The sequence below is a fragment of the Lichenostomus cassidix genome, chromosome 12 (genome assembly GCF_008360975.1).
Source record: "Lichenostomus cassidix isolate B80296 chromosome 12, HeHo_3.0, whole genome shotgun sequence".
Taxonomy (NCBI): Eukaryota; Metazoa; Chordata; class Aves; order Passeriformes; family Meliphagidae; genus Lichenostomus; species Lichenostomus cassidix.
In genome coordinates, this window is record NC_139493.1 from 10,994,615 (window position 1) to 11,020,551 (window position 25,937).

The 25,937-nt window shown below is 37.1% G+C and overlaps 1 protein-coding gene across 3 annotated transcripts in view; it reads left to right on the forward strand.

Annotated features, from left to right (window-relative positions):
• The window catches only part of EEFSEC (eukaryotic elongation factor, selenocysteine-tRNA specific), a 121,569-nt gene that overhangs the window by 40,566 nt on the left and 55,066 nt on the right, over positions 1–25,937 (forward strand). For all 3 annotated transcript variants that reach the window (XM_085072609.1, XM_085072608.1, XM_085072607.1), the window contains exon 5: positions 24,957–25,598. In XM_085072609.1, the coding sequence (XP_084928735.1) occupies positions 24,957–25,598 (642 nt within the window). The remainder of the gene's footprint in view (positions 1–24,956; positions 25,599–25,937) is intronic.

A 25,937-nucleotide genomic window follows, 5' to 3' on the forward strand; every position in this document is an offset into this window, starting at 1 on the left:
TGTCCTTTAAGATTATTTCAGTAGTCTTTCAATCTCTGTAGTCTTTGAGTTTATAAACTATAACAATTTGTGACACTTGTGTTTCTACTTTATAAAAGTTACTGGAGTTTGTATAATAAGAATTTTTTTCAATTTAGTTTCATTTTGTTTTACTGATAGGTTTTGATTTTACTTATATTTAAAGTATATGTTGTTTGAGAGATTTTAGGTTAAGTGAGGATGAATGTCAAGTTCTAGTGCTGCTGGGTCTTTTTATAGCACACTTTAACTGAAAAGGGAAAGTGTTTTCAGTGGGGTAAAAGCTATCTTTTGCCTTCCTTATCCAGGTGAGAGGGGAAATCAGAGTTAGTGATTCTAGCTTTGGATTTCACAGTTGCAAGCACATTAGAAATACTGGGAGATTGGGTAAAACTAAGGTATATTAACATATCATCTAAAGATGAAAATGGCACTGAAAATGCTCCAGGTTGGTTAATAAGAATCACTCTCTCTGTCTTAAGAGTTGTCAAAGATCATAGAAGAGGTCAAGTCTGAATTGGATGAGGAGGCAGAGATAGATGTACAGAGCTCATGGATCTGGTCAGCCTGGAAGTGTCCACTCTGCATTGCCTTTCTTGGGTTCAGGGGCTGTGGGTAAATGAGAGCCAAGTACAAAGACCACTGCTGGGGCTCTATTTCAGGAATTGTAAGAACTAGAAACTTTTCTCTTTGTCTTATAGTCAGTCTTATGAAACAGTCTGTCCTGTGTAATGAATTGCTGATAAATGCTGGAGCAAATTGATGCAAGCTGAGTGCTGGTGGAGGTAATAGCTGAGTTGGAGCCTCTGTAAAGTCCAGTATGCTGCCATGTGTACTGTGTGTGTCAGAAGTTGTGAGTATCTTGAAGGCTGAGTAGCTATGTTCTTGCTGAGTGGTTAGATTCATGTTTTTCTCTAGGGGAATATGTGGGGATTCCTGTTCTGTGCTGAATCTAACACATTTGGTATTCTATGGCAGTAAGTTGTTTTTTGTGTAGTAAATCTCATTAAAAGGAAAGAAAAATATTCTTACCAGCTCCAACCTGGACCATCCTGGAGGTTGGTAGTATCCATTTGCCATTGTTAGTGTGGAGCATCTCAGTCTCAAAAGTTGTAAGCATGTTTATGAAATGCTCCCTTCTCATTTGGAGAGCAGTCATATGGATTTTTTCAGTTCTCTGGAGAACTTTCAAAAGGTCATGTGAGACTCAGAAATGAATAATGTGAAAAACCCACTTCTGGTTATCTAGTTGAGTCCCTTAGTAAATGAGAGTCTTGGCTTAAACCAGTAGTGGTTCTGTCTTGGCAAGGATTTATTGACTGCCAAATTATATTGACTTTGTGAAATTTCAAGAAGAATCATTTTGTAGGTATGATGCTGAGAATCCTCATGGCCTCATGCACTTTCACCATATGAAAAGATATTTTCTTCTATGCTTTTTTTGTTGGTTAGATAACTTTGGTTTGTGTTTTGGCAAACGTTCTGTAGCTTTTATGAGTTATACAACAAAAAAATTCTCCACTGTCTGATAGAATAACTCAGATAGTATTTGCAAGACTATTTCCTTCAAACTGTTGTAGCTATTAAAATTGTAACAGAGATCTGCTTTTATCCATGTGAACATTTCAGTCCATCTGATGTCCCAGGACTTCTGATTAGTGAGCTTTAGTATATACATATAGTAAGAACTAATTTTGGTTTATTTAAGGACTTTTTCACAATCAGAGTTGCACAGTTAAGCCTTGTCAGAGGACATTTAAATCTCAGAAAACAAACTTGGATCAAACCCCACTGAATTGGATCACAAAGACATTTGTATGTAGACATTCATGGTGTAATCCTGAAGAAGTTTTTACTTTTACCATTTGGAGCTCTTTGGACCTTATAATATGCCCCTTCCAAATTGCAGTCAGTGTTGACTGCTTTTGCACTGCAAATAGAGAGAGCCCTTGTTGAATTTTCTGAGAGTATGTCTGAATACTGTTTCTACATCTGTTTTTTTCCTATGCTGCTTGGGTTTTTGTTGCCCAATACCATTATAAAAAGCCTTTAAAACACAACAGTTCCTCTGCTGGGAAGGAAGTTTTGCTTGCCTTGAACATGTTCTTTTCATTGAAATGCTGTGAAGAAGGGCAGTTCAGAGAATTAGGCTGGGGGACAATCACCTAAATGTAGCTGCTAACATTGTGAAAAAGCAGTTCATGGTGCATATTAAAAGATGTGGGTGCAAAAATGCAAGAACCTTAAATCCTAAAGCAATAAATTAAATGTATAAATATAATGTTATACATGCGGTTTAATTCAGGACAAGAATTAGGCTGGTTTTTTATTTGTCTGCTGCTTCTAAAGCATGCAGTGTGGTTTTTTTGGAGATTTTCTTCTTTCCTAGAAAACATCAGTGTGAATCCTACTGGTTTTGCATCTGCTGTGGCATTACTTAAAAGCAAAACATGCAGGATTTGGCTTATACTGGGAAGTACTCTGCTTTCAACATTTAGGATATCATCAGTTGTTTTGGAAGAACTAAACTCCTCAGCACAGTTCTTTGTGGTTAAGTAAAGGATTAAAGACCTGATCCAGTGCCTGTGGAATGAAATTTAGATCTGGCAATAAAAACTTCTCAAATCTTTTTGGCTCGATCTCTTAAGAGAGTAAGAGTAGCAGATACTGAGCTCTTTCTGAAGATCAGTTCCCTCATTTTCAAGTATGGTTTTGTAACTTTTTACTGTGTGGTTTTTCTTGTTTTGTTTTTTATTTCTGTTTTAGTTCACATTTAAAAAAAAATCAAGCCAACACCAAGCCCTCAAAAAAACCAAAAAACCAAAAAAAAAACCCCAACAAGACGTCAAGACTGCAAAGCACAAAATCAATTTTAAATTTGTATTAAAAAAACATAAATTGTCGTTAACTTTAGACTTAGAAAAAAAAAAATCCCTCCAGGAATAAAAATATTCATGAAGAGATTTGTACGTTGCTATTAATTCAGTACCTGTTACTGTTCAATGTACTGTTACTAGTACAATGTTTAGTTCCTATCACTTGAAATTTTTTGAGTATCATGTAGGTACAGTAAAGTAAGGGAGCAAGATAAAGGACTCTGTGCATTAAGGTTTGTTTTATTCAGGATGAGGGATAATGCATAATAGAAAGGGATATTGATATATATCATGGGGCTTTTAATTTTTTTCTACTTGGTCAGAGCAGAAGGGAAGGAAGCCAGGGGAGAGCAGCCAACCTGAGCAGTGCTAATCCAAACCATACACTGTATTTTTTGGAGCTTGTGTGTCTAATGTGATCTCTGTAGGCAGAAAAGTGGCCCAGTCAGTGCTGGCCAATTAACTCTTCAAATACTGAAATTCATCTGCAGCTTCTCATGGAGGTCTAGGTGTGTCCTGTGCTCCCTGCCAGATAGAGACAATTGGAGTACAAGCCTGGGTAGGTTTTTTCTCATCCATTAGAAGGCAAAGTATACAAATTTCTTCCTGCAATGAGTCAGAAAAGGAAGAGATTTGTAATTTCTGCATTGTTTCTATCCATTTAAATCATCTTGAAATGACTGAGATCAAGGCTCCACGTGGATGTGCAGCATTGCTGGAAACAATATTGCTCTCCAAGGTAGGCTTAACTTCTGCAGTATTTCCATGGCACTCCTTGCTTGTGCAGGGTTATCTGCAATGCTGACTGGTAGTGGTTAAGGTGTGAGATTAATTTGGATTGTGTATTTTGTGCCATTGCCATGCAGATAATTTTTCCTTAATAGTTAGTGCAGAGAGCTGTTACTTCCTAAGAACTGGTATGCTCTTCAGTGGGGTTTAAAATGAAAAAATAATGCAAGATGATCTCGACTCTGAGTAGAAGAAAATACTGTGTGATATGTATGTCATACTTTTTATTGCGCATTACCTCAGTCAGACACAATACATCTGCTCACTCTACTACTACTCCTGCCTGTCCTTTTTCCTCCATTTCTAGCTTTCTTCCCAGTCTCCAAGTTTGCTCTTCCAAGTGATTGATCTTTTCTACTTATACCAGAGATTGAAGAAACTTTTTCTTCCTCCATTTTTCTCATCTGCTATTGCAGTTTTGAGCCAAGACTGGGATGCAGGTGAACAAAAATGCACGTTATCCTGGGATTTAGTGGGTAACATCTTTCCTATTGAACCATTGCAGCTCCAGGGATCAAGTGTTGTGTTCTTGGGTTTGTGTAGTCTAGGGTTCATGATTAGTTTGAAACTAAGTTAATGGACATTGCTGTAGTAATCACAAGTTTCATCAAAATGCTTTTTTGTTTAACTTTATGGTAACTCCTTAAAGCAAAAGATGGCTGGATTGTGTTTGCATAACTTGTTTGTTTAAGCATGGCTGCTGCCAGGTCATTAACTTTATTTTTATTTCTTTTAATTTATCAGGTAGAATTGTTCTCAGTGCAGTTCAATTGAAAGCAGACCCACATGCACGTTCACAAACCGTTTGAGCAGGGATCTTAGTGGGATGCTTGAATAATAATTGGGAAAGTAACCTCCTGTATGGTAAACACAGCCTCCACGGGGCATTCCTGCTGGGAGTGTAACCTTATGAGGTTAGTTAGGCTTATGAGAAGCTTAGTTAGGGCAGAGAAGAATTCTCATGTTTTAAATATTGAAATTCAGGTGCTGGAGGCTTTGGGAAAATTTCAGTAACCAGAATGAAGGAAGGGAATGTCACTTTTTCTTCTTCCTTGGTCATCCATATATAGTACAATTCCCCATTTGATGAGGCTTTTAGGAGCAAAACAGCTTAGCAAGTGCCACATTTACTAAGCTGTGGTCTGTATGTTATAAAGTTCTGCTCAGTTCTGGCCACTCAATCCAAAAAAAGGATTGAATATTGAAAATATCGCTCAACCAGTGCTGCTGAAAAGAAACTTGACCAAGAGACAGAAGAAAATGGATTCGTGCATAAGTGCCCAGAAATCTGTATTTATTCTATTACCAGAGTATTTTCTTGAAGTATTGCCGTAACACCACAGCACATCCTCTGGATATCATGCCTTGAACTGTGTGTTTGAGATTACTTCACTTTCAAAACTCTCTAAACTTTATTCTTTGATACTGCTATGAAAGTTACATGAGAATTTACTTTGCTCTTTAAATGTTTATTCAGCTCATCACCTGAATCTGTCATCATATGCCTGTGACAATAACGTATATTGTTGAAACTAAATGTAAGATGCATCTCTTCACTAAAGTATTCCCATAACTTCATATTATAATAGCTGGTGCAGCTTGAATTGGAAAAGTTAATACTAGAGAGAGCCAATATATACAGTATCAGCTGGAATGATATAATTAGTTTAGCTGGCCAGATAGTACTGTGATGAACATGATATGAATGCCTAGATACTGATTTTCATTTGCAACTGTCTGAAATGAAAGCTACAAACTCCCAGGCTCTTCATGGGAGTAAAGATTAGCTTCAAAGCGTATGACATAAAATTGGCTTCTCTTTCTTTCTCCTCTAATGAATAAATAATCAAGAATAAACATTTTGCGCTTTAGAAATAGCAAGGAAAGGTCAAATAGCCTTTTAAAGAGTTTCTGTAGCTAATGCATTTTTAAATACTGAAGCTGTAGAGTTAAAAACTGTTAGGTTTTTGTGAAAGTTAGATTTAGTAGTTGAGCTTTTTCTCTCTAGGCAGCCTGTATGTAAGATATATTCTCTCAATATGCATGTATAGAATGTTCTGCAGAAGAATGGCAGAGGTGGCCTTAATCCTTATGCAGTTTAGGTGGCAGAAATCAGCCATGAGAACAGATTAACTCATTGGAATAAATTAGCCTGGTGTATGTATACAGCTGTCAAGGTTTTTTCTTCAACAGAGAAGTGATAGAGGTATGGAAAACAATTCAGAAATGTTCGTCATAGAAGTTTTGTGTGGGGCTTCAGAATGTCTAGAAGTTCTTCTGTTCTTTCTTGGTATTCATCTAACTTACTTGCTTTTGTTTTCTTCATTTCAATTACTGTGTTGTAGTTGCTTTTTCTTAACAATACATTAATTATATAATGAATTTTGATAGACTGTTATGCTAAGCATCCCTAGAGGAGGTTTTTGTCTGATATGCAACACCTAGTACATAGGTCTGCAAAAAGTTAAATGATGGCTTAGGGGAAAAATATGTTCTGTTATGAATCAGTTCATTTTTGAAATATGGGTATTATTCATGTGGTATTTTCTTGCCTAGTTGAAGACATTGATCCTGCTTGTGGAGATTAGCTGACAATAATTTGAAGTCTTGAGGGAGTGAGGAATATGCAGGTATACCACAAACACTCCAAATAAAACCACAGAAAAGAAGGGAATCTTGAAAACACGTATTTTCACTAAAGGATTGGAATAAATGCTCAGTAAGACTAAAATAAGTGTCCAGTTTGGCCTCGAGTCAGCACGGAGCAATACCAGTTGGTTTTGTCTAAATGCAACTGTTTGTAAAAGTAAAATTAAACAATAAATCTCTGAGCTATTTTGCATTCAGTTTTAGGAGAGGGTTGGATTCAAGTGGTGATTGAACAAGAATAATGTTTTGTGCAACCTGTGTTTCTGTTTCAAATGTTCCTTTTCTGTTCTTTGTATGATGCTCTTGTTTGGGGATGAGTAGTTGTGGGTACAAAGTGTATTAAGGACCCTCATATTAATGCTTCTTTCCAGTCTTGTCAAAGGCTGCTTGATTATTTAGGCTCCAGAGGAGATTCTTAGATATATTCACTTCAGGGTAGGTCTTTAATCTCTTGTGGGTGGAGGTGGAGAAAGTTCTCCAACACAGAGATATCAAGCGAGGTCCCAACTTGTTCTGAGCCCTCTGGTGAGTCTGAGATGTTACATAAGATTGGAGTTCAATGTAATTTATTCTGGTCTGTTAATATTTTTTGGGTATCTATTTCCCTAAATAGTAGGAAAATGGTGGAAAATTCCTAGGTGGGTAGAAATCAGTGTCTTCTTTTCTTTCTTGCAGCAAACGCTAACAGATTAGTCAAAAGTTCTGAAATGTGTGGTAAAACACTTTTTTTTTTTGTACAAAATTTTTTTCCAGGCCTTTCCTTGTCTTTGCTTTGTTTTCATCTTCACTTTTCCTGCCTACTCATCCTTTCTGTGGAGGTTGTTGAACTTCCATTTCGAAATCCACTTTCCAGATGTGTGAATGGTGCAGGCATCACATCCCTGCACCATTGTAAGAGCTGAGATCACAGGCTCTGACTGCACTTCTGGAGAGATCCTTGAAGATTTTAAAGTCTTTGGGGTAGGGGGGGATTTTTTTCCCAACTTGAAATTTACTATTAGGAATAGAGAGAATGTGGGTAATAAGAGTTAGAAGAACATGTTTAGGGAAGGCAATTGTGGCTTCAGTAGCCTCTACCTCTTTAAAACATGTATTTGCTGAATGGATTTGGGGGATTATCAGAAACATTGAGGTGTTTTTTCTTAACTTTTAAAGGGATGGGATGTTTTTGACAGGAAACTAAGCAGTATTTTTTAAAAATGACAGTTATTCTCTAGTAAAAATGCAAATGAAAACGTGGAGGTTAGAGTTCTGATCACTGGGTTTGTGAGGGTTTGTGTTGTTTGGTGTTCTTTTTTGCTTGTTTGTGGGTTTTTATTTTTTTAATTTTCAGGAGTAAGGGGGTTTTGGTTTTGTTTGTTTTGTTTATTTAAATAAGGGTGATTCTAATTCTTGTCTGAGAGTTGCATGTATTCAATATTGGCAAGATGTTTTGAAGGTCCATGTATGGGAAGAAAAATGGGTAAAAAAGTTTTTGCATCAGATTTAAAGGGAGTAGGGGACAAAGAAAAGTTAAAGCTCAGGCATAGTTTTGTGGTTATAGTGTGACTCACAAGAAAGCCTTAGTCCATCTGACATGTACATTACAAACAGTTGTAAAAACATGCCATTAGATACCCAGAATGAGGAGTGGGCTGAGTTAATGTTATTTTGAATCCATAACGTTCACGTTTTCTGGCACAGTCAGGGTAACGCCGCAAATCAAATGTTGTATTATTGCTTTTTCTTTTACTTGACTTTGTTGTCCCTGATGGACAAGGTCCCTTCTGATCAGCTCAGAAGTGAGGTTTTAATCCTGCCTTTCATTTGTTCTGTGTCATCTAGTGATGCTGACACCTACCAGGGCTTTTTATTTGAGTCAGGATTTAGATACCCTTCGACAGAGAACGCATTGATGTGATTTAAATTTTTATAGTTATGTGCAATGCTTTACAGTACACATACTGATTTTCTTGCTGTTTTCCTATATATGAAAAATCAAATTTGCAGGTTAGATTTATGTTTAAACATGATTATATTTTTTTATAGTGTCTCCCTCAAACTCAATTGTGTGGTGATAATTTTCCCCAGTGTGAACATCTTCATAAATACAGTTTTAAACCCATTGGAGCCATACCTGTGTCTGAGTATGGCCATGTAGAAATGAGTCTTGCATCTTCCTAATGTTTTGTAGACCTTTAACGTTCATTGGTAATCTTTGTTCAGAATTTGAATTCCTGTGTTTTAAGTTTTTAAAAGTAGTGGATTCCTTAGATTCAGTCTTGGATCTGAAGGAGACATTATAAACATTTAATAGTTTTAAAAGAAACTTTTTAGAAACTACAGTATCTGTGCCATGTGCTATATCTAAGAAGGCTTTTTATATTTTCATTTCAGAAGAGTTGGGTTTTTTTTCTAGAAAGCTATGAAGGTGAGCCTTTTTTTTTTTTGTGATAAAGAGTGAGCTTTGAGGTTTGTTTCAGATTCTGTTTAATCTTAGCTTTAACACAGTTAAGATTTCATTCTGTTTTTAAATCCCCCTGCCAATAGAATTTATTCAATGAATTGTTTTTTACCTGTGTTTGTAAGTCAGATACTATGACTCTACTAAGTTGAAACTAAGCACAGCGTGTTAAAAAAAATTCTTCTCCATACGTAGCAGTTGCAACAAGTGGGATTTGGTTTGAGAGGCTGAATGTATCTCTTACACTGATAGTAACAGGAAAGTACTTTTCAGACTGCACAGAGATGGCAGAACAAGTCTTGAGAGTTGAATTTGGTTTTTTTTGTTTTTGTGGGCCTTTTTTAGGGGATGGGGTCGTGAGAGTGTGATTATTAGATTTTTCAAATACAGATACTAAAAGTCACAAAGGAAAACAAATTCCCAGAGAGGCTGATTATCCCAGTTACCAATTAAATAATTTGCAGCCACAAGAGCTCAGTGTTCGTATAAAGCAGACTGCTGTGATTTAATGATGGATTTAGTTTTTTAATTGTGAAAAATGGCCAATGAAGTACTGTAAATGTCTTATTTTGGGACTAAGACTTTCCCCCGTTATATTTAAAGAGCATGTTAGATGCATTTCTCATATGCAATTTTTCATGTGGCAGTTCTACCTAGATTGAGTTCGTAGTGTTCTGATAATGATCAGAATTCTGCAATAATGAAAAATAAATCAGAGTTGGAAGAGGCAAATATTTGTGCTTTTGAACCTGCAGGGTTATTTTTTATCTTTTTTTATTTCTTCATAAATAAAGCAAGCTTCAGTTTCTTTGAAGCAGACATCTCTCTGCAAATGGGAAAAGCTGAAACCAGCACAGGCAGGTGTTGAGCAAGTGTCTCCAATGAGCTCTCAGAGGAGTTGTGTTATAGATTTTTGATTATTTTTATTAGCCTGCTCAGAATCTCACTTTTCAGGTTTGAACTTAATTGCTGGGTGATTCTGTGGCACAAACATCCAGATGTCCACCTGTTGTTTAAATCTGATTCCAGCTAGTCTTCCAAGCAAGCCCTGTTTACCCCTTGTGCATCCAGGGCTCACTTAGGTATCTTTTCCTCAGAGCTGGAATGTTGTTGCTTTAAGGTAATTTTAACTGACAAATTTACAAGACCACACACTTGGGGTAGTTGTACCTTTTGAACCACACTTACAAAAATGCAGATGATTTACGTGTTCCAAAAGCATGAATGTTTTCAAACTCATCAATTATTTTTAATATTAAAAGTCAGCAGATGGAGCCAAAGCCTTGTAGAAAAATGACTTGTGCTGAATGTATATTAAGCCACAAAGCCCACTAAGTTTAACTAATAATGTTTCTACTAAAATTTATAATAGCAAAGCTATTTATTTGCTGCTAAAACTCATACTAGCATGCCTTTTTCATTTTCTTGTCTCTGTGCAGAGTGAGAGCTCATCCCTTTATGTACCAAGGGTCTAACAAGGCTAAAAGAGTGAAGTTTGAGTGGGAATCTGATTTTCTTTGTAGGTTCACGTCTCTGTAGATTTTCTGCGGCAGTATTCACTTCTTTATCGGAAAAAATGGTGTTATATTTTGTCAGTATTTTTCCTTCTCCTGTGAGCATGGTGATTGGAATCCACTACTGAGGGTTAGATTGAAATTTGTTGCAACCTCATTTTCATTGTTCCGTGGTTGGTAAGGTACTGGGGTTTTGTGTTTTTCTTCTGAAACAACTGAAATAAGTCTGTGCCTTAGATAATGTCAGACTTTGTATTCTGATAGATTAACCTGTGCTTTTTGTTAAATATTAGCATCCTTTTGCGATTTAAAAGAATATTTTCATAAAAATAACAGGATGGGATGTTTTCTAAACAGTGTGCAGTTTATCCCATTTTACTAAAATAAGAAAACCCCAAAGGCAATAAGTGGTACCTACCTTTTGCAGAAAAGGGTAGAAAAACCTGTCATAGTTTTAAAATATGATATCCAAAGGGGATGCAAAAATTATGATGGCTGAACAGAGAATATTTCAGTGATACAGTATACTTTTGCTTTTTAAGAAAGACAGAAAAATGAAAATGTTAAGTGACTAATGCCAGCTGTTTTGTTGAACTTTATATAAAAAATTCCTTCTCCCCTAAATCTAATTTTCTGCAGGAGTATGAAATGTACATATGTTACATGGAATGTGGAGCAAGTGGGATAGAAATGTGTGCTTAAGTATTGTGTGCATTTTTTTCCCTCATTTTTGTTTTACTGATTCTTGAAGCTCGGTCTTTTCAGTTTGAAGCAAGGATCTCTTTAGAGAGACTTGAGAAACTTGGCTTAGTGGCCAAGTTAAAGGCTTTTCTTATTTTTCTGTTTATCTTTGGCCTCATCTCTGTTGAAATTATCTTTCCTGCACTCCTGCTGTTGAAAGACAGTGATAGAACTTCCACCGGTTGTACCAACTTGCTGACTGAATTTCTTTTAATGAGCATTGGCTGTACTAGCAAGAGTTTCTAACGCTGATGTTTTTCTTTCCAATGATACGGTCAGTTTTTAGTTTCAGATTCACTCTGGACTTAGTTGTAGGCTTTTCTAGTCGACATTTTATTTTTTAAATGTGCTCAGTTGCTTCCGATGAAATTATATTTACCTTTGAAGCCGTTTGCATTCTGCTAAAAAATTCATACAGGACTGGGGGTGTATCCCAAATTATATCTTTATCCAGTCTCCAGGTAACTGTATCTTGCAGTCTCGCTGTGATATTCATATCTTCTATATTTACATTTACTGTAGAAGGACATGAATGCATCTTTTAATACAGAGAAAATAAACTGATAACATAGGAAGGCACAGTGCTTTTTTCTCTATTGGAGCTATGAGAGCTAGTGACAGTGGTGGAAAAAAAATCTGCAAATGAAGAAACCTGATCAGGAAGAAGTAAGTTTAAAAAATCTGATGGAACTTTTAAAAATACATTGCCAAAAAAAAGAAATCCAAACAACCAGCCCTAAATATATAGCTTCTAATAATGAAATTTTTTTGCATTGCTGGATAGGCTTGATAAGCTTCTTTGGACTGCATTCAGTCATCTCAAAGAATTTTTTGTGGCCTGCACACTTTGGATTTTATATAATTTCAACTTTAAATTAAAGAGAAAAGGTTCTAGCTTTCAGGACTTGGAAGAGAGTTGCAGTTTTCCAGTCTGGAGTGCAGACAGAGCAGACACATGTGAAATCTTCTCCCACCCTTGGAATGCTAATTTTGAAGCCTAATTGTGGTTCTTTGAAATGTCATTGGCCCTTTTAGGGAAGGGTGTCTCAGCAGGTGTGACTGGGCAGCTACAGCCCTGAGACGCAAAGGACAGGAAGTGACAGATTCTGGGGAGAAAGAAATCAAGTGGAAGAGAGATACGTGGAGGAAAAAAAAAAGGAAATGAAAAGCTGGGTTTTTTGTGCGCTGCAGTACCACATAAAGCTTGTTCTTTACTCTGTGAAATACCTTTATGTGCCAGCAATAACAGGCTACTGTTCTTTCATAGGCTTCACATTGCCCCTCAAGCTTCTGTCCTTGGTGATTTGCTGTCAGGTGTTTTTGCTGGTGGCTCCGGAGCTACCTCCTCTGTAAAACATGCATGTTGCGACCCCATGAGCCTATTTTTAAGGTTTCCTTGTGGACCACATCTAGCTGCCTTTTAAAAGACCCATAACGGCTTAAAATTATTTTTAAATTGACAACTGTTTGCTGTCTCTTTCTCCTGTTTCCTTATCATTGATATATAAATGCTCAGAATACATATTTCTCATATTTTTCCGAAAATGTTGTGACAGACTGTGTCCTAAAACAAATCAATAAATGAAAAACACCAACAAAAACAAAATTGCATTTTGTTCATCATTTATCCTGAATATTTTGTTAACATCACATTAGCCAGGAGAATCCTGTTGAGCATTCACTTTACCTCAGTGGTACTTGCACATCTCTGCACGATGGGCTTGTTCCCTTCCCTGAGTTGCAGTGGATTTCCTGTGTTTCTCTTACAGGTGTCTGTGATACTTGATACTGGAAAACGAGGCTGCTTGTTTTAAGTAAGAAATGAATTTCACAAGTACTCCGAAATACTAACATATGCTGATGCTAGTTGTAATTTCTTTAGAATGACCTAATGATAGATTCACCTAATGATAGCTGAAAGGTTTAGGCAAATAGAAAGATATAGAAGATTAAAAGTGTTTAGAAGATAATAGTTTGTACTTCTATCATTTGAATACAACTCCTGGCAGTCATTGTCAGAATATACCAGGTGTGCTTGCAGCATGTATCAGGAATTACTTCTTTTATAGTCAAACCCAGCATTTTTCAAACTGGACAGCTCTTCCATAGCAAGTTAACAAATCCTTGAGAGGTAGAGAAGTCACAACTGTCTATTGTAAATGCTTGTTGTATCAGAGGTGAGGGACCCTTTTCATGAGTTAATCAAAAAGACCTATGCAAACAAGCAAGAGGATTTTTTCTTCAGTCAGTCACTACAGTTACAGAGCCTGACATTGTTAGTGAACCTTCGTGATCTCATAGGCTACTGCAAACTCGTGTGCACCAGACCCCTCTTAATAAAAATGTGAGGCACTGGATACACAAATTCATAGCAGCTGTCACAGCTGGGCTGCGGTGAAGTTTGGTCAAGACCCTTTGAACTTTTTATTTCACACTAATCCCATTTAGTGTGATCAATATACGGACCTCCAGCTCCTAGGTCTGTTAATTAGGTGTCAAGTGTTGGGTTGGCCTGTGTCAGGCTGTAAAATACAAACACAGAAGAGACTATCAGTGGGGAAGTAAAGTGTTTATTGTCTGAATGTATAAGGGTGGAAAGTTGCCTTCCTAGTCTGAGATGTCCTTAGGGATCTTAAGGGTCTTTTGTTTCTCTCAGTAAGGTAATTATATAGTTAAATATGCACTTTACCAAAAATTCTGCAGTTGAGGGGCTGCAGAATAATTTGCAATTCTGCTAATAATCTGATGTTGGAATAGCTCTTTGTCTACCTACCCTCCTGCCTTTTTCCCTGACAATAAAAACACTTAATTGCTGTGGTAACTACTTGCATGGGGTTGCTCTAAGATGGGAGTCCTTTTTTATTTTGCACGTGTACATCTAAAATGAAGTTTCCTCTAAGACTTACCACTATTTATTTTAACTTGTGCTTTGTAGCATTCATGGAATAGACAGGATAACTTAGATCTTCATTTCCCCATCTCAAAGAATCTCAGGAGGTTTTTGAACTCCCCCATCTTTAGTTCTCTATCATTCAGGAAAGGGTAAATATGTAGAATGATATTTCAACTTTCATACGTTTTTGGGTTCTTTTATTTCAGTCTTTCAGTGACAGAAAGGACTGGGGAGTTGCGAGTAGTTTGTTTCATCTCCTTTGAAGAAAACCTAAAATTTATAATCCCAGATCAGACCTTTCCTATAACTCAAGCAACTCATCCTGTTAACTGTTTTAATATATGGCACTGCTATTTCATTAAACAACATCCAGGAATAATTAGTTCAGCAACGATGCCTCGGAACAAAAGCCCTTGATTTCGTTTAACTTTATAAGTTGGTCTCTTTTGATCTGCAAGAACACATCTGGGGCCTTTAAGAAAGCAGAAAGAAAAATATTAAATGTTTAGTAAGGCTGTTGGTGAAGGTTTCAAAGCACAGTAACCCTTTGGTACCATGATGTAGCTCAGAGGCAAAAAAGTGTGAATTTCGTATTTCATAAGCTATCACATGGCACCTTTATATAGTAAATGCAGTTTTTGTTAGCTGATGACGACTGCGTTTTGCCTTTATTTCCAGTTTCATAAGAGTGACTATCTTCATTCTTTCCCCAGTTTTTTCCAGTCATTTTTCTGACCTTTTATCCCCATCTTCCCTTGGTTCCATTTGAATGAAGTAATCAGAATCATTACTGTAAACCTGACATTTTTTTTACCAGGTATCTTTGCATTAGAATTTATTTTTGCTTCATCAAACTTTGCACTGTACTGCTTTGTTCCTTTAATAGCTTACTATTATTTGCCAAGGTGATAGGGATAAATCCATCTGTTCTTTACTCTAGACTTAGCTGCTTAGATTTTGCAAATATCCTACAGTCCAGAGGATATAAATTTACTCGTCTAATCTTAATCACTGTTACTGACTTGTAATAGAAAATTGCTTACCAGTTGAACTCTTTAAAATTTGCCACTAAAAAAAAATCCTGCCTTGAGGGAAAGCTATAAAAATTTTGTATGCCAATTGTTTCTTATTTCGTAACCTAAAAAGTATTGCGAAAAATACTTGTCTGATAGTAATTAATTCCTTTTTCTTTTCTTCTCCTAGCAGAGGTAGCCTTTGTTTTGATTGTAATTAGCAGAAGGAATTCACCAGGAGTAGCAGCGTATCATTTGATTTGTACCGTTGTGCGTGTTGTGTTTGCTTGTTTGCTGTATTGCACCGGAGCGCCGCTGGATTTATATTCCAAGCGTTTCCTAGAAAATGTACAAATCATCACGATTAATGTTAACGTTTGCCATAGCTAATGAAGCCTACCAGATCTCTCAGTAATTATTCATCACCTTTGTTTCATTTTGTATAAATCATGGCTTCCATTAAACAAGCTCGTTTTAGAGAAAGGACAGGAGAACTTTGTTCAGGAGAAAGAAATGAGCAAAACAACTTTTTTATTTCTCTGCTTGACCTGTCAAAATAGAAGTGAAAAGAGTTGAAAATATTATTTTTCATTACAAGTTTTATTTTTAAATGCAGCTTTATGTTCACTTTATGTTTGTTTTTCCTAGTGAGCCTTTAACTCCAAGGTTGTGACCCAATAATGACCTCCTTTTCCACTCTCAATTGCTTTTGACCTACTCCAGTAAGTAAAAAGAAATAACCCAACAGAAGGGTAACCAGATCACTGCTACCACACCAAGGAAACAGGCAGGCTTTGGGATGCTCTTCTTTAATCTCTCTATCCACAGAGCCTTCATTTTAATTTGCAAAATTGAACCCAGATCGAGAGCAGTAAAGCCTGAATACGGTAAATATTCATGCCTCAGTGATCTAGAGTGGCTCCATTACATTTCAGAGATTGGGAGAATTACCTTTTGGATTATGTATATTCATGGGCTGATTTTTATTTGAGATATAATATTACTCACATTGGGCTACATGTCGCATATTCTATCAAAACCAGCCTTCTCACAAAGCTCCAAATGTTCCTTACACGTAAAGTTTTACTTATTTTCCCTATAGTTTCCTCCCTTTTATTCTTTTCAAAGACTGGTAGTAAACAAATTTCTTTTAAAGAAGAAGGGAAAAAATGCCAGTAGAAATTCTTCCATAAAACCTTCAACCCTGTGTTTACTGTGATATATTCTTTTGCATGAGACTTTGAAGTCTTCGGATAAAAGTATTATTATTGTTCTAAACCTCAATCTATTTAGGAAAGAATAATTCAGTTTCATTGGAAGAAGAAAATTCCAGACAGCCTTTCTTTAACCTAAAATTCTGCATTGGTTTTGACGCCTTTTATTCTTTGAAAAATGTTTTATTGAAATATTTTTGATAAGTTGCAGAAATTTTAATTGGAATGTAAATGTTAATCTGCTTCTGTGTCATGGTTTTACTATGGGTCTGACATTCTCCGCATAGATACTTGCTACCTAAACTCACTGTCATTATATGATGCTTTTAGAATGCATACTTTGTCATCTGTAGTGATAGGTGGCACAGGCAGTACCACTTAATTTAGGATACTTGGCATCTTAATATTCCTTTTTTGGTTAGCAAAAAAAAAATCAGATATTTTAGTCATTTGGAGATTAAAGGATTATGGATGCCTTCTGCATCCTTCCACACATCCTGGGAGTTAGGGATCTATTTGCTACCTACCAGACATTGGATGTGTATGGCTGTTGGGCTCTTTTGGGCAGAGGACTAAAATGGGATGTGGTCCTCTCTTGTGTGGAAAGATTCACCCAAATCCAGAAGAGGCAAAGCAGAGAGAAAATAAGTGTTGTGGTTGGTGCTCCTGCTGAGTGCACCAGGCAGAGGTGAGGAGTGGGAGCCAACAAGGGTGTTACGAACATGTGTTACTGGAAAATGCTGTAAGGACAAACAAAGGGTGCTTGAGGAGCCTCAGTGTCTCCTGGGGAAGAGCAGAGACACAGGGAGAGTCATGACTTCAGTGAGGTTTGGGCAACAGCTCTCCAGCATTCTTGTGTGGCAGCTGGGGAGGGATGGGATGGGATGGATTCGGGGGGTCTGGTGTGAGTTCAAAGTTGCCTGGAGTGGTTGAGCCTATTGGAAGCTTTGCTGTGGATGAGGAAAATTGCTATGGAATTATAATTTTAAAAAATCAGCCTTTTGCTCTCAAAAACTGGACGTTGGGTTTTTTCCTTGAGAATTTGGATTGTGACAAATGATGCAGTTGAGTTTATCTGCAGTGAGGCATAATGCCATGTTCTATCACAAGGGTGACAAGATTACTGGAGTTTACCAAATAAATACTCCAGTAAGATAGCTTACACGTAATACAGTGGGAATTTGATGGTTTACAGTAAATAATGAATTCAGGGCAGTTCAGTCATGAGCAAAAAATAAATAGAGGATAGTTTTTTTTATTCAGTGAGATTTGTCCAGCCTGAACATGGGATAGATTAGGTTCTATTGAAAAAAATTGGGATTATATATTTAAAGGCTAGAGGAGACTGCTTAAGCACAGAAGGTCACTTAACTTTACCTGTAAAATCTTAATCTTAACACTTGTTAATTTTTGATTTGTGATTGTCTGCATGAATATAGCATGCATGTAATATAAATTAAAATTGTGGTATTAAAGCAGAGTAGCATGAGAGTAAGGTCATTGACCTGCTTCTTTATTTACTGAGTGCATAGTCATATTTTAGATGCTGAGAAAGGAAATAAGCTAAATGGATTTTAGTATTCCCTTTTATATTGCTTTATTCCAGTGTTGCAGTGTAGGCACTTCAGGCTATGGTGTTATTTTATGCAGGAGGAGGAGTATATTAAATAAAATCTGATAGCATGTGTGTGGTGTTACATAAGCACCACCGTGGTCATATGGTGAATGCCCTTATAAACCTCACTTTAAAAAAATTAAGTTAAAAGAATCATTCGATGTGAAATGGGTTTTTTTTTCTCCAGATGCAGTATTCCTTTCCCACATGGAGGTAAGTGAGGCCATCTAGAAATATTCAAGGTCTTCCAGAAAATTGCTACTAAGCCATGTGATCTTGCTGGAACCCACAAACTTGGAATGATTTCTGACTCTTTGAGGTTTCTACTCTTTGTAGCTGGTCCTAGCTGCTGTTGGCTCAGAAGAGAAAGCTCTCTACAATCTGAGCAGTGGACAAAGTTTGCATTGTGTGATTTGTTGTTCAAGGATGTGTTATTGACAGCTCTTGTATTATTGACAGCCCCTGTTTTACCTCCATTTTATGCTGTTTTGAAATCCCTGTTATAGTTTTGGAACTAAGAGTTACAACATGAACCACAAAGGCATCTCAGAGAATCTAGAAAATACTTGGTACGTTATTTAGTAATATAAAAGATCTTTTTTTATTTGGGTGGAGGATGTGACTTTTGATTTCTGATGGCTCATTGTTGCTCTCTTGTGCCTTCACAGCCTGAATGAGCTTTTAATGCTTTTGAGCAGAAGTTGTTTGCCACCTTCACTAAGTACATGGCTGCTTGCTCATCTATGGGATTTGGCTTGGCCAGCCCTCATAAAGCAAAGAATTCAAATTTCTTTGTTTAGAAGAGAATTTATAAAAATATTTGCTTACATGTTGGGAGCGGTTTTATGTCTGAATTGGAGCTTTGCTTAGTTTCAGTTGATGTGATTAAGCACAGGCTGATGGGAATCTAAAAATTCTGGTAGCCTTTCCGACAGGAGGCCAGTGTAGTTTGATATCTTCTGACCACCAAGAGAGTATACTGCAAGAGACAAGATGAGATACCTTGCTCTTTATTTGAATTTGTGGTAGATCAGCAGGGAGGGAGGCAGTTCTTGCTTTCAAAAGCAGCAGGTATGGGATGTGTTTCCATCATGCAGTTGTGCCTCAGTTTGCTGCTCCCCTTCTGCTTATGAAGGTGTACTTCTAGATGATACTGAGGTGGTGGTTGGTGTATTTGGCACTTTGCTACAGTGTATGGCCAGCATATACTACTCAAGAGTGTTTTTTCTTGCTAGGGTGCTGATTCAGGCAGGCTTACACTTGTAAACCTCAGGGTGTATTTTTAAACCTCAGGGCTGAAATGGTGCTTTATTGATGTCAGTTCCTCGTCCTTCCTGGATGTAAGTTTAACGATGCAGCTCTTAGCAGCTGGGCTCTGAGGTGTGCTTTTTATTTTTAAACTTCTTGGAGTCCTCAGTATTTGAAGTGGGATCTTTTTTTATAATGCATATGCAATACTCCTTTTATAAATACTGCTCTCATAATCAGTATTTTCTGTAACAGATTATTGAGACTAATTATTTTAACTTTGCAGTTTCTCATCAGCATTACAGGGAAGCATAGTTGCTGTATCTTTCATATCAGAAAGATACAGCATTGAGAGGCAGCAGGATGGCTAGGGTTTTTATCTGAAGAAGCTATGAGCAATGGCATATGGCAGATAACTTAATGGAAGTTGGATAAATAAAGGAAAAAAATGTCTGACATATCCATGCAAAAAGTCATTAGTGGACTTTTTCGGTATCCTGTTTTCTATTAGTCTGTAGTAAACTGCTTTGAAAATCTTAGTGGGCTTTTCCTTTGGTCTTAAAATAACAGGTTTTCTTATATTGAATACATTTGTTTATCTCAAGGGCTGAAGTGTTTGGGTGCTTTTGATTTCTGTTTTGTGTTTCTGAATGTGCATTTGAGCACAAACTTCTTTCTCACCCTTTTTGTGGCTCTTTACATACTGCTTTAGGAACATAAATGTGATTATACAAATAAAATTTAAAAAGGGAAGCAAATCTCTGCAAATAATGTAAGATTTCAACATGTGGCTCTTGATTTATATGTTGAGATATAATCAATTCCCCTGTGCCACAAAAAAACAAAATGTGAGTGAATTTCTTAGCAAAGTTTGTAACAAGTTATGTAATGGTATCCAAGTTCTCCATGTTTACCTACGTGGTTCACATGCAGTAAAGTCTGTCATTTAAAGTTGCACTCAATATTGTTCACTTGCTGTGTCTGAAGACCTAATTTTCCCACTTTGAGTGGGTTGCTAAAATTGGCCTTGCACAATTTTCATGGACAATACAAGATGGAAGTTGTTTTCCAGACAGCAGTTTGAGGGCTAAAATGGGGTGCATGAAATAAATGCAAAGAAATGCCAAAGTTACTTGTCATAGCTGGTCTTGGTCACAAATTCCTGTTGCTCAGGACAATGCTCTGAAGTATTTTACGTAGATGGGTGGACTGAGTGATCCAGCCCCAGTTCTCTACTTGAAAAATCCATTGATGTAAAGCTAAAGGAAATGTGTGAAAACTTAGAACTGTATTATAGCTTGTAGGGATCCCTTACATAGGGACACTAGATATGCCTAAGAAAAACACATCTAATACTGGGGGTCAGTTGCATCCTTTTCAGTGCTTCTGGGTTTGTATTTTAAAGGCCAGACAAAACAAAGATGAATTTTAGTTATGTACTTGAGCCTCTTCAAGAAAAACCCTACATTTGGAGTATTTTAAACCACGGGGCTAATGTGTCTGTCAGTTGGGGTCAGAGTGAAATGGAATGAAATACTGTACTGATGTTCATGGTCTGCTCAGAAAACAGGAAATCAGTGATTTAAAGCTACTCTGGCTCTTATTTGATCCAGTGGGTGCAGACCAACTCCCTGATTCACTTCTCTGCTGGTTCTATGTCTGACCTTTTGAATTCCGACTTACTTTGGGTGATCTAATCCCACCCCCCAGTCACACTCTGGCATTGTTTTGGTCAGATTCTAATTCCTGCAAACATTATGCTCTTGGAACAGAGGTTAAGATACTGTGCTGTCTGCTCCTTTGACAGTTCTGGCACTGAGAGCATGAGGTGGAAAAAAGGGAATGGGCTTGAATGTGTTCTTCCTCTAATAGGTCTATGGAAACTTCAAATACAGTAATAGATACTATTTAAAACAAAATAAAAATGGGCTGATTAAATAATTTGCAGGGTACTGGCTAGATCAGCATGAAGTGGTGACTTTCAGTAGGCTGAGTGATGCAGTGTCGTTTCCTCCTCATGTCTGAGGATGAGCAGACCTGTCTGAAAGCCAAACCCAGCTACGATGAAATCAGGTGATTCTTAGAGCTCTGGGTGAGCCCAGCCAGGATGTGCAGGGCTGCCCTTCTCAGAGAGAGCTGGGGGCAGCAGATAACCTGCTTTGGTTGTGGGGAGCAGATCTTTACATGATTCTGCAGATTTTCAGTGTGTTTTAAATTAGGATAATGTTTTCTGAAAGAGGTTAGTCAGGATCCAAAACTGTTCCTGAACTGGCATTTGAAACTGTGAAGTCCATTAGCAAATGTATTAACAGGAGCCTCATGCAACACTGGAAAATACTTCTGTATCCATACTGTTTATCTGTTTCTGTTTATCCTGCAGATAGGAATTACAGCAAACTTTTTTCACAGGTAGTGATGCTTTCAATTGTCTATTGTTTAACATAGTTGAACACTGAGGAATGTGGAAGAGCACAGCTTATATTCTGATACAAGCCAGCTCTGTATGCCGTGGTTGAGAACTGCAAATCACAGTGAAAAAAGGTTAATCGTGTGAAGTGAATATTTTTAAAGTACTTGTTCATTCTCCTTCTGTTTATGGGCTGCATGTCAGATGCATGAAGTCTAATCATTTGAGTTAATTTAAGAGGAGAAAGTAGGCAAAGCACATGGTTGCTTTTAATTAAAGCTAAGATGTATTCTGAGTATATGCACACAATTGTTTTCTAATCACATTTTTTATTCTTAAATGTTGTCTAAGTTCTGTTAAAGATATTTCAGATTAAGACACATAAACTCTTTCTGTAATGCTTTCATTCATCTGTTTAGTTTCTAAAAAATAATATTGTAAACTTGAATACTAATAATAAAGAAAAATCTTTGTGACTTCATTTAAAATAGAAAACTGGACGGATCTGGTGCATCTTTGGGTTCCAATTTTGTTTTGAGGAGTGACAATGCTGGAAGATTCCTTACTTCTTGCCAATTTGTTGACCCCTTCCATGGTTGTTGACAAGGAAAGATTTACTGCCAGTATTATCACATGTGAAATCATGGAAGTCTTTCAAAATGGTTTGGGCCATATTTTCATATAGCAAACTTTTCACATGGTAGTGGTTGTAAACATCCTTGTAATACTTTATGTTTAGAAAATCTTGGTGTTTTGGGTTTTTTCCTTCTTCTTCAGAGTCCTTAAACATTACCTGTATCACCAGTGTTGCAGCTATAACAGTGCTAGAAAATCGAGGGGGAGAGGAAGTGGAAGAAAGAAGGAAGGGCTTGGGAAAGGTTTGATTCAAGCCTCTGCACTTCCAGCCTTTAAAAATACAATGTTGGGAGTCGCTAGAAAGCTGGAAATAAATTAGAGAGAAACAATTTAGTATTTATCTAGATGGGTAGTGCTTTTGAGGAGGTTTAGCTAAAGGGGTAATGAATATATATTCAAGTACAAAAGTGCTTGAACCTGAAACTACCAAGTGTTTACAATGGCCTTTTTAAGTCTGTTTTGACATTAGTTAATATCTTGACAAACCATTTTGTCCAGGCTTTTTTAGTGAGGTTTTTTTTCTCTTACATAGACATACCTCTTGATCTCCTTTCCCATAATATTTTGTGGATTCTTCAAGAATTCACAGCCATTGATGTGGCATTTGATTTGAAAAATGTTGTAATAATAACATTATAATCTATAAAAGGGTGTTTCTTTTGGTTTTGGTGAGCAGCCAGAGGCTCAGGGAACCCAAACAATATTCTTAGTGGTGAAGCTCATGGGTACTATTATTTGTATAATTATCATTTCCAAAAGGAATACAAGATTTTTGTTGTTTTCCAGAAGGCATGTAGCTGCTAGATTTTTTTCTCTCTTTTTTAACAGCTTTCTGGATATTGCCTGTGGCCATTTTTTGCTGACTTGTTTGGAGACCTCTTTATAGTGCAGTTACTGAAGGTTTTAGTTCAGCCAATAGACTTTTCATCTGCTCCTCTATTTTGATCCAAGTTTCTGCAATTTGTTCCCCTCTGTGTCTGGTGATTTTGGGAATAGGCATAGTTAGATTGTCTGGAGCCAAGTGAGATGTTCTCCATACAGGGCAGCAGGCTTTGTAGAAAAGGAGAAGGTGAAAAACACTGTTTTGTTTCCACTTATGCCTTGCAGCTAAGATGCAGAAAAAAAGCTGATATTTTCAGTTATGAATTACTGAGTAAATAGCTCTGTGATTAAAATAATGAAGTTGCCTAGACTGTTCTGAATTGTCCAGCCTAAATGCTGTGCTCTCAAGCTGTGTGACATCTGAGGATGAAGCCCAGCTCTGCTGAGTTCTGTCCTTTGGTTTAGAATTCTCTTCATCAGTGCTTGCATATTTTGGTTTTTTTACTTTCAGGAGTTAGAAGATGAATGGATGGGCTGGGATTAGAAAATGGGCTACTAATGGACATGCATTTGAGAACAGTTCCAGCTGAGTAAGAAAGTAAAAGCTTGAATGCTGAGATGTTGCATGGTAGCATTTGGCATGAACCTTTTTGACAGCTGTAGAATTGATGCTAAATAAAGGGAGATGGGAGAAGAAATTATGCTGAGAGTTGACATCTATCTTAGCAATGTTGTTGTTCTGCACACATTCACAGTATAATCTGTTGTATATAGATATAAGCACACTAAAATTTTCTCTGGAATTGGGTGTTCTCGTGGAGAGTTCAGTTCTTGGATCTGAATGTTGAGGTTTCAGCCCTTCAAAAATGCTGTGTATAACTTTTCTGTACTAAGGACTCTTGTCCAAGTATGTAATATTTATTTAGGAGATAGATATTATATTTTTGGCAATAAAAAAAATTTCAGTATTAAAAGCTATCTAATGTAGGGACTTGAAGCAGAGTGGTTACCTATTCAAGCATCCAGCATTAACATGAATGCAACAGGTGATACCATAAACATACCAGGAAGAGCTTTTGGTTATATGGAACTTGATGGGATGGGGATTCTTATTAAGGGTGATGGTTTTCTGAACTGAAAAAGAAGAAAAACAAAATGACTCCTTGTTAAACTAAACTGGTTTAGACTGATCAAGCTCAGCCTAGACTGATCTTTAAAAGCTTATTTCATTCTTCTCTTCTCCTTGAAGTAAGTAACACAATAGCAAGCTCATTAAGGTCAAACTTTGATAGCATCTGGAAAATTTTAGTAAAAGTAGTGATTGGTGCTTCACTTTTCCCATAATATTCCTGAGATGTGGAGCCCCACGTTTTAGTGACAGCAATGCTAGCTGTATATTTATGAACATTCAAATCTTCCTAAGAAAATTTTGACGATTTTTTTTAAGTGTATGGAATACTACAGACTAGGAGAAGGTAAGCTTTTGTATTAGTAATTATTTTGCAGTGATGGTTCACAAGAGTTCATTGTGCTTGGTGCTGTGCAAATACATTGCACGTTTTTTTTACTCTGAACATTTTATAGTTTAATTCAACCATGTCAAAGAAGTGTGTGAAAGGATTTTCATGGAAGGGGTGGAAAAGCAGGCACATAGGTGCATGAATGGGTATTGTAGTGCTATACTTTGGATGGTGCAGATGCTCAAGGGAGTATAAGCTATTCCATGGTGTGGCTAAATCTGATTCTTTGCAGATAGTATTGTAGGTACTGCAGCACATATGATGTAAATATCAACAGAATGATGGTCATGATAATCTTCCAGTCTCATAAACAGGAGAAGAATAAGCTAGGGGGCTCAAATAGGTGGTAATTTTAAATGATGGAGCTCTCAGTCTATTGGCTTTCTACTTTTTGAATTGTGGACTCTTCTGGAAGATTCAGTCATCTTACAATGATGCCATGTGTGGCTGATACATGACAATATAAGGACATATCATGGGATATAAATGTATATGGCTGCTTATGATGCACTCGTGCAATTAATTGCTTCATTCTTTTTGTTCCACTTTCATCCATAGGTGACAAAGAAGGTCAAGTCCATGCAGATGTTCCATACTCCCGTGACTTATGCAATGCAGGGTGACAGAGTAGGTGTCTGTGTGACCCAGTTTGATCCCAAACTGCTGGAACGAGGCCTGATTTGCACCCCAGATTCACTTCACACCATCCATGCTGCCATAATTTCCTTGAAGAAAATTCAGTATTTCCGAGGAGCTCTTCAGACTAAGGCCAAGTTCCACATCACAGTTGGTCATGAAACCGTTATGGGAAGGGTGATGTTTTTCAGTCCAGCCCCTGCCAACTTCAATGAAGAAATCCAAGAAAATGTTTTTGATTTTGAAAAAGATTATCTTTATCAAGAGGAATATTTGTCCAAGGACTCAGTTTCTTCAGAGGAGAACAAAGAAAATGACCAGGCAGGAGAAGTCCAGCTCCCAAAACAACAGTGGGCTTTGCTAGAGTTTGAAAAACCAGTCACTTGCCCTAGACTGTGCCTTGTGATCGGCTCTAAGCTGGATACAGATATTCATGCCAATACCTGCAGGCTGGCATTCCATGGGGTGCTGCTCCAGGGCATGGAGGACAAGAACTATGCAGAGACTTTCCTTCCAAAGCTGAAAGTGTACAAACAGAAGCACAAAGAAGGACAAGTGGAAAGGGTAAGCTGTCTCTTGAATGTTATACATGAGAACTGGAAATATTTGTCCTGTGTAAGTACATATGTTGGTGGGCTATAGGATTTTTGCTGCTATGTTCCAGAGCCTTTACACAGGTTTTTCTAATGTTTGTATACCCAGTGTATTCCAGCTGGTCTACTTGCAAACAGAAATCACTTTTTAGAGGGACTGGTTTATTCAGTGCAATGCAGTGTTGAATAATTTGATGCTGTTTTTTTCACTGATCCTGTTGATCAGTGTGTTGCTCCCAGAGACTGTCTTTGTGCACCTTCCTAAGAGACAAAACTTCCAGCTTTCCACTGATACATTTCACACAGCCTG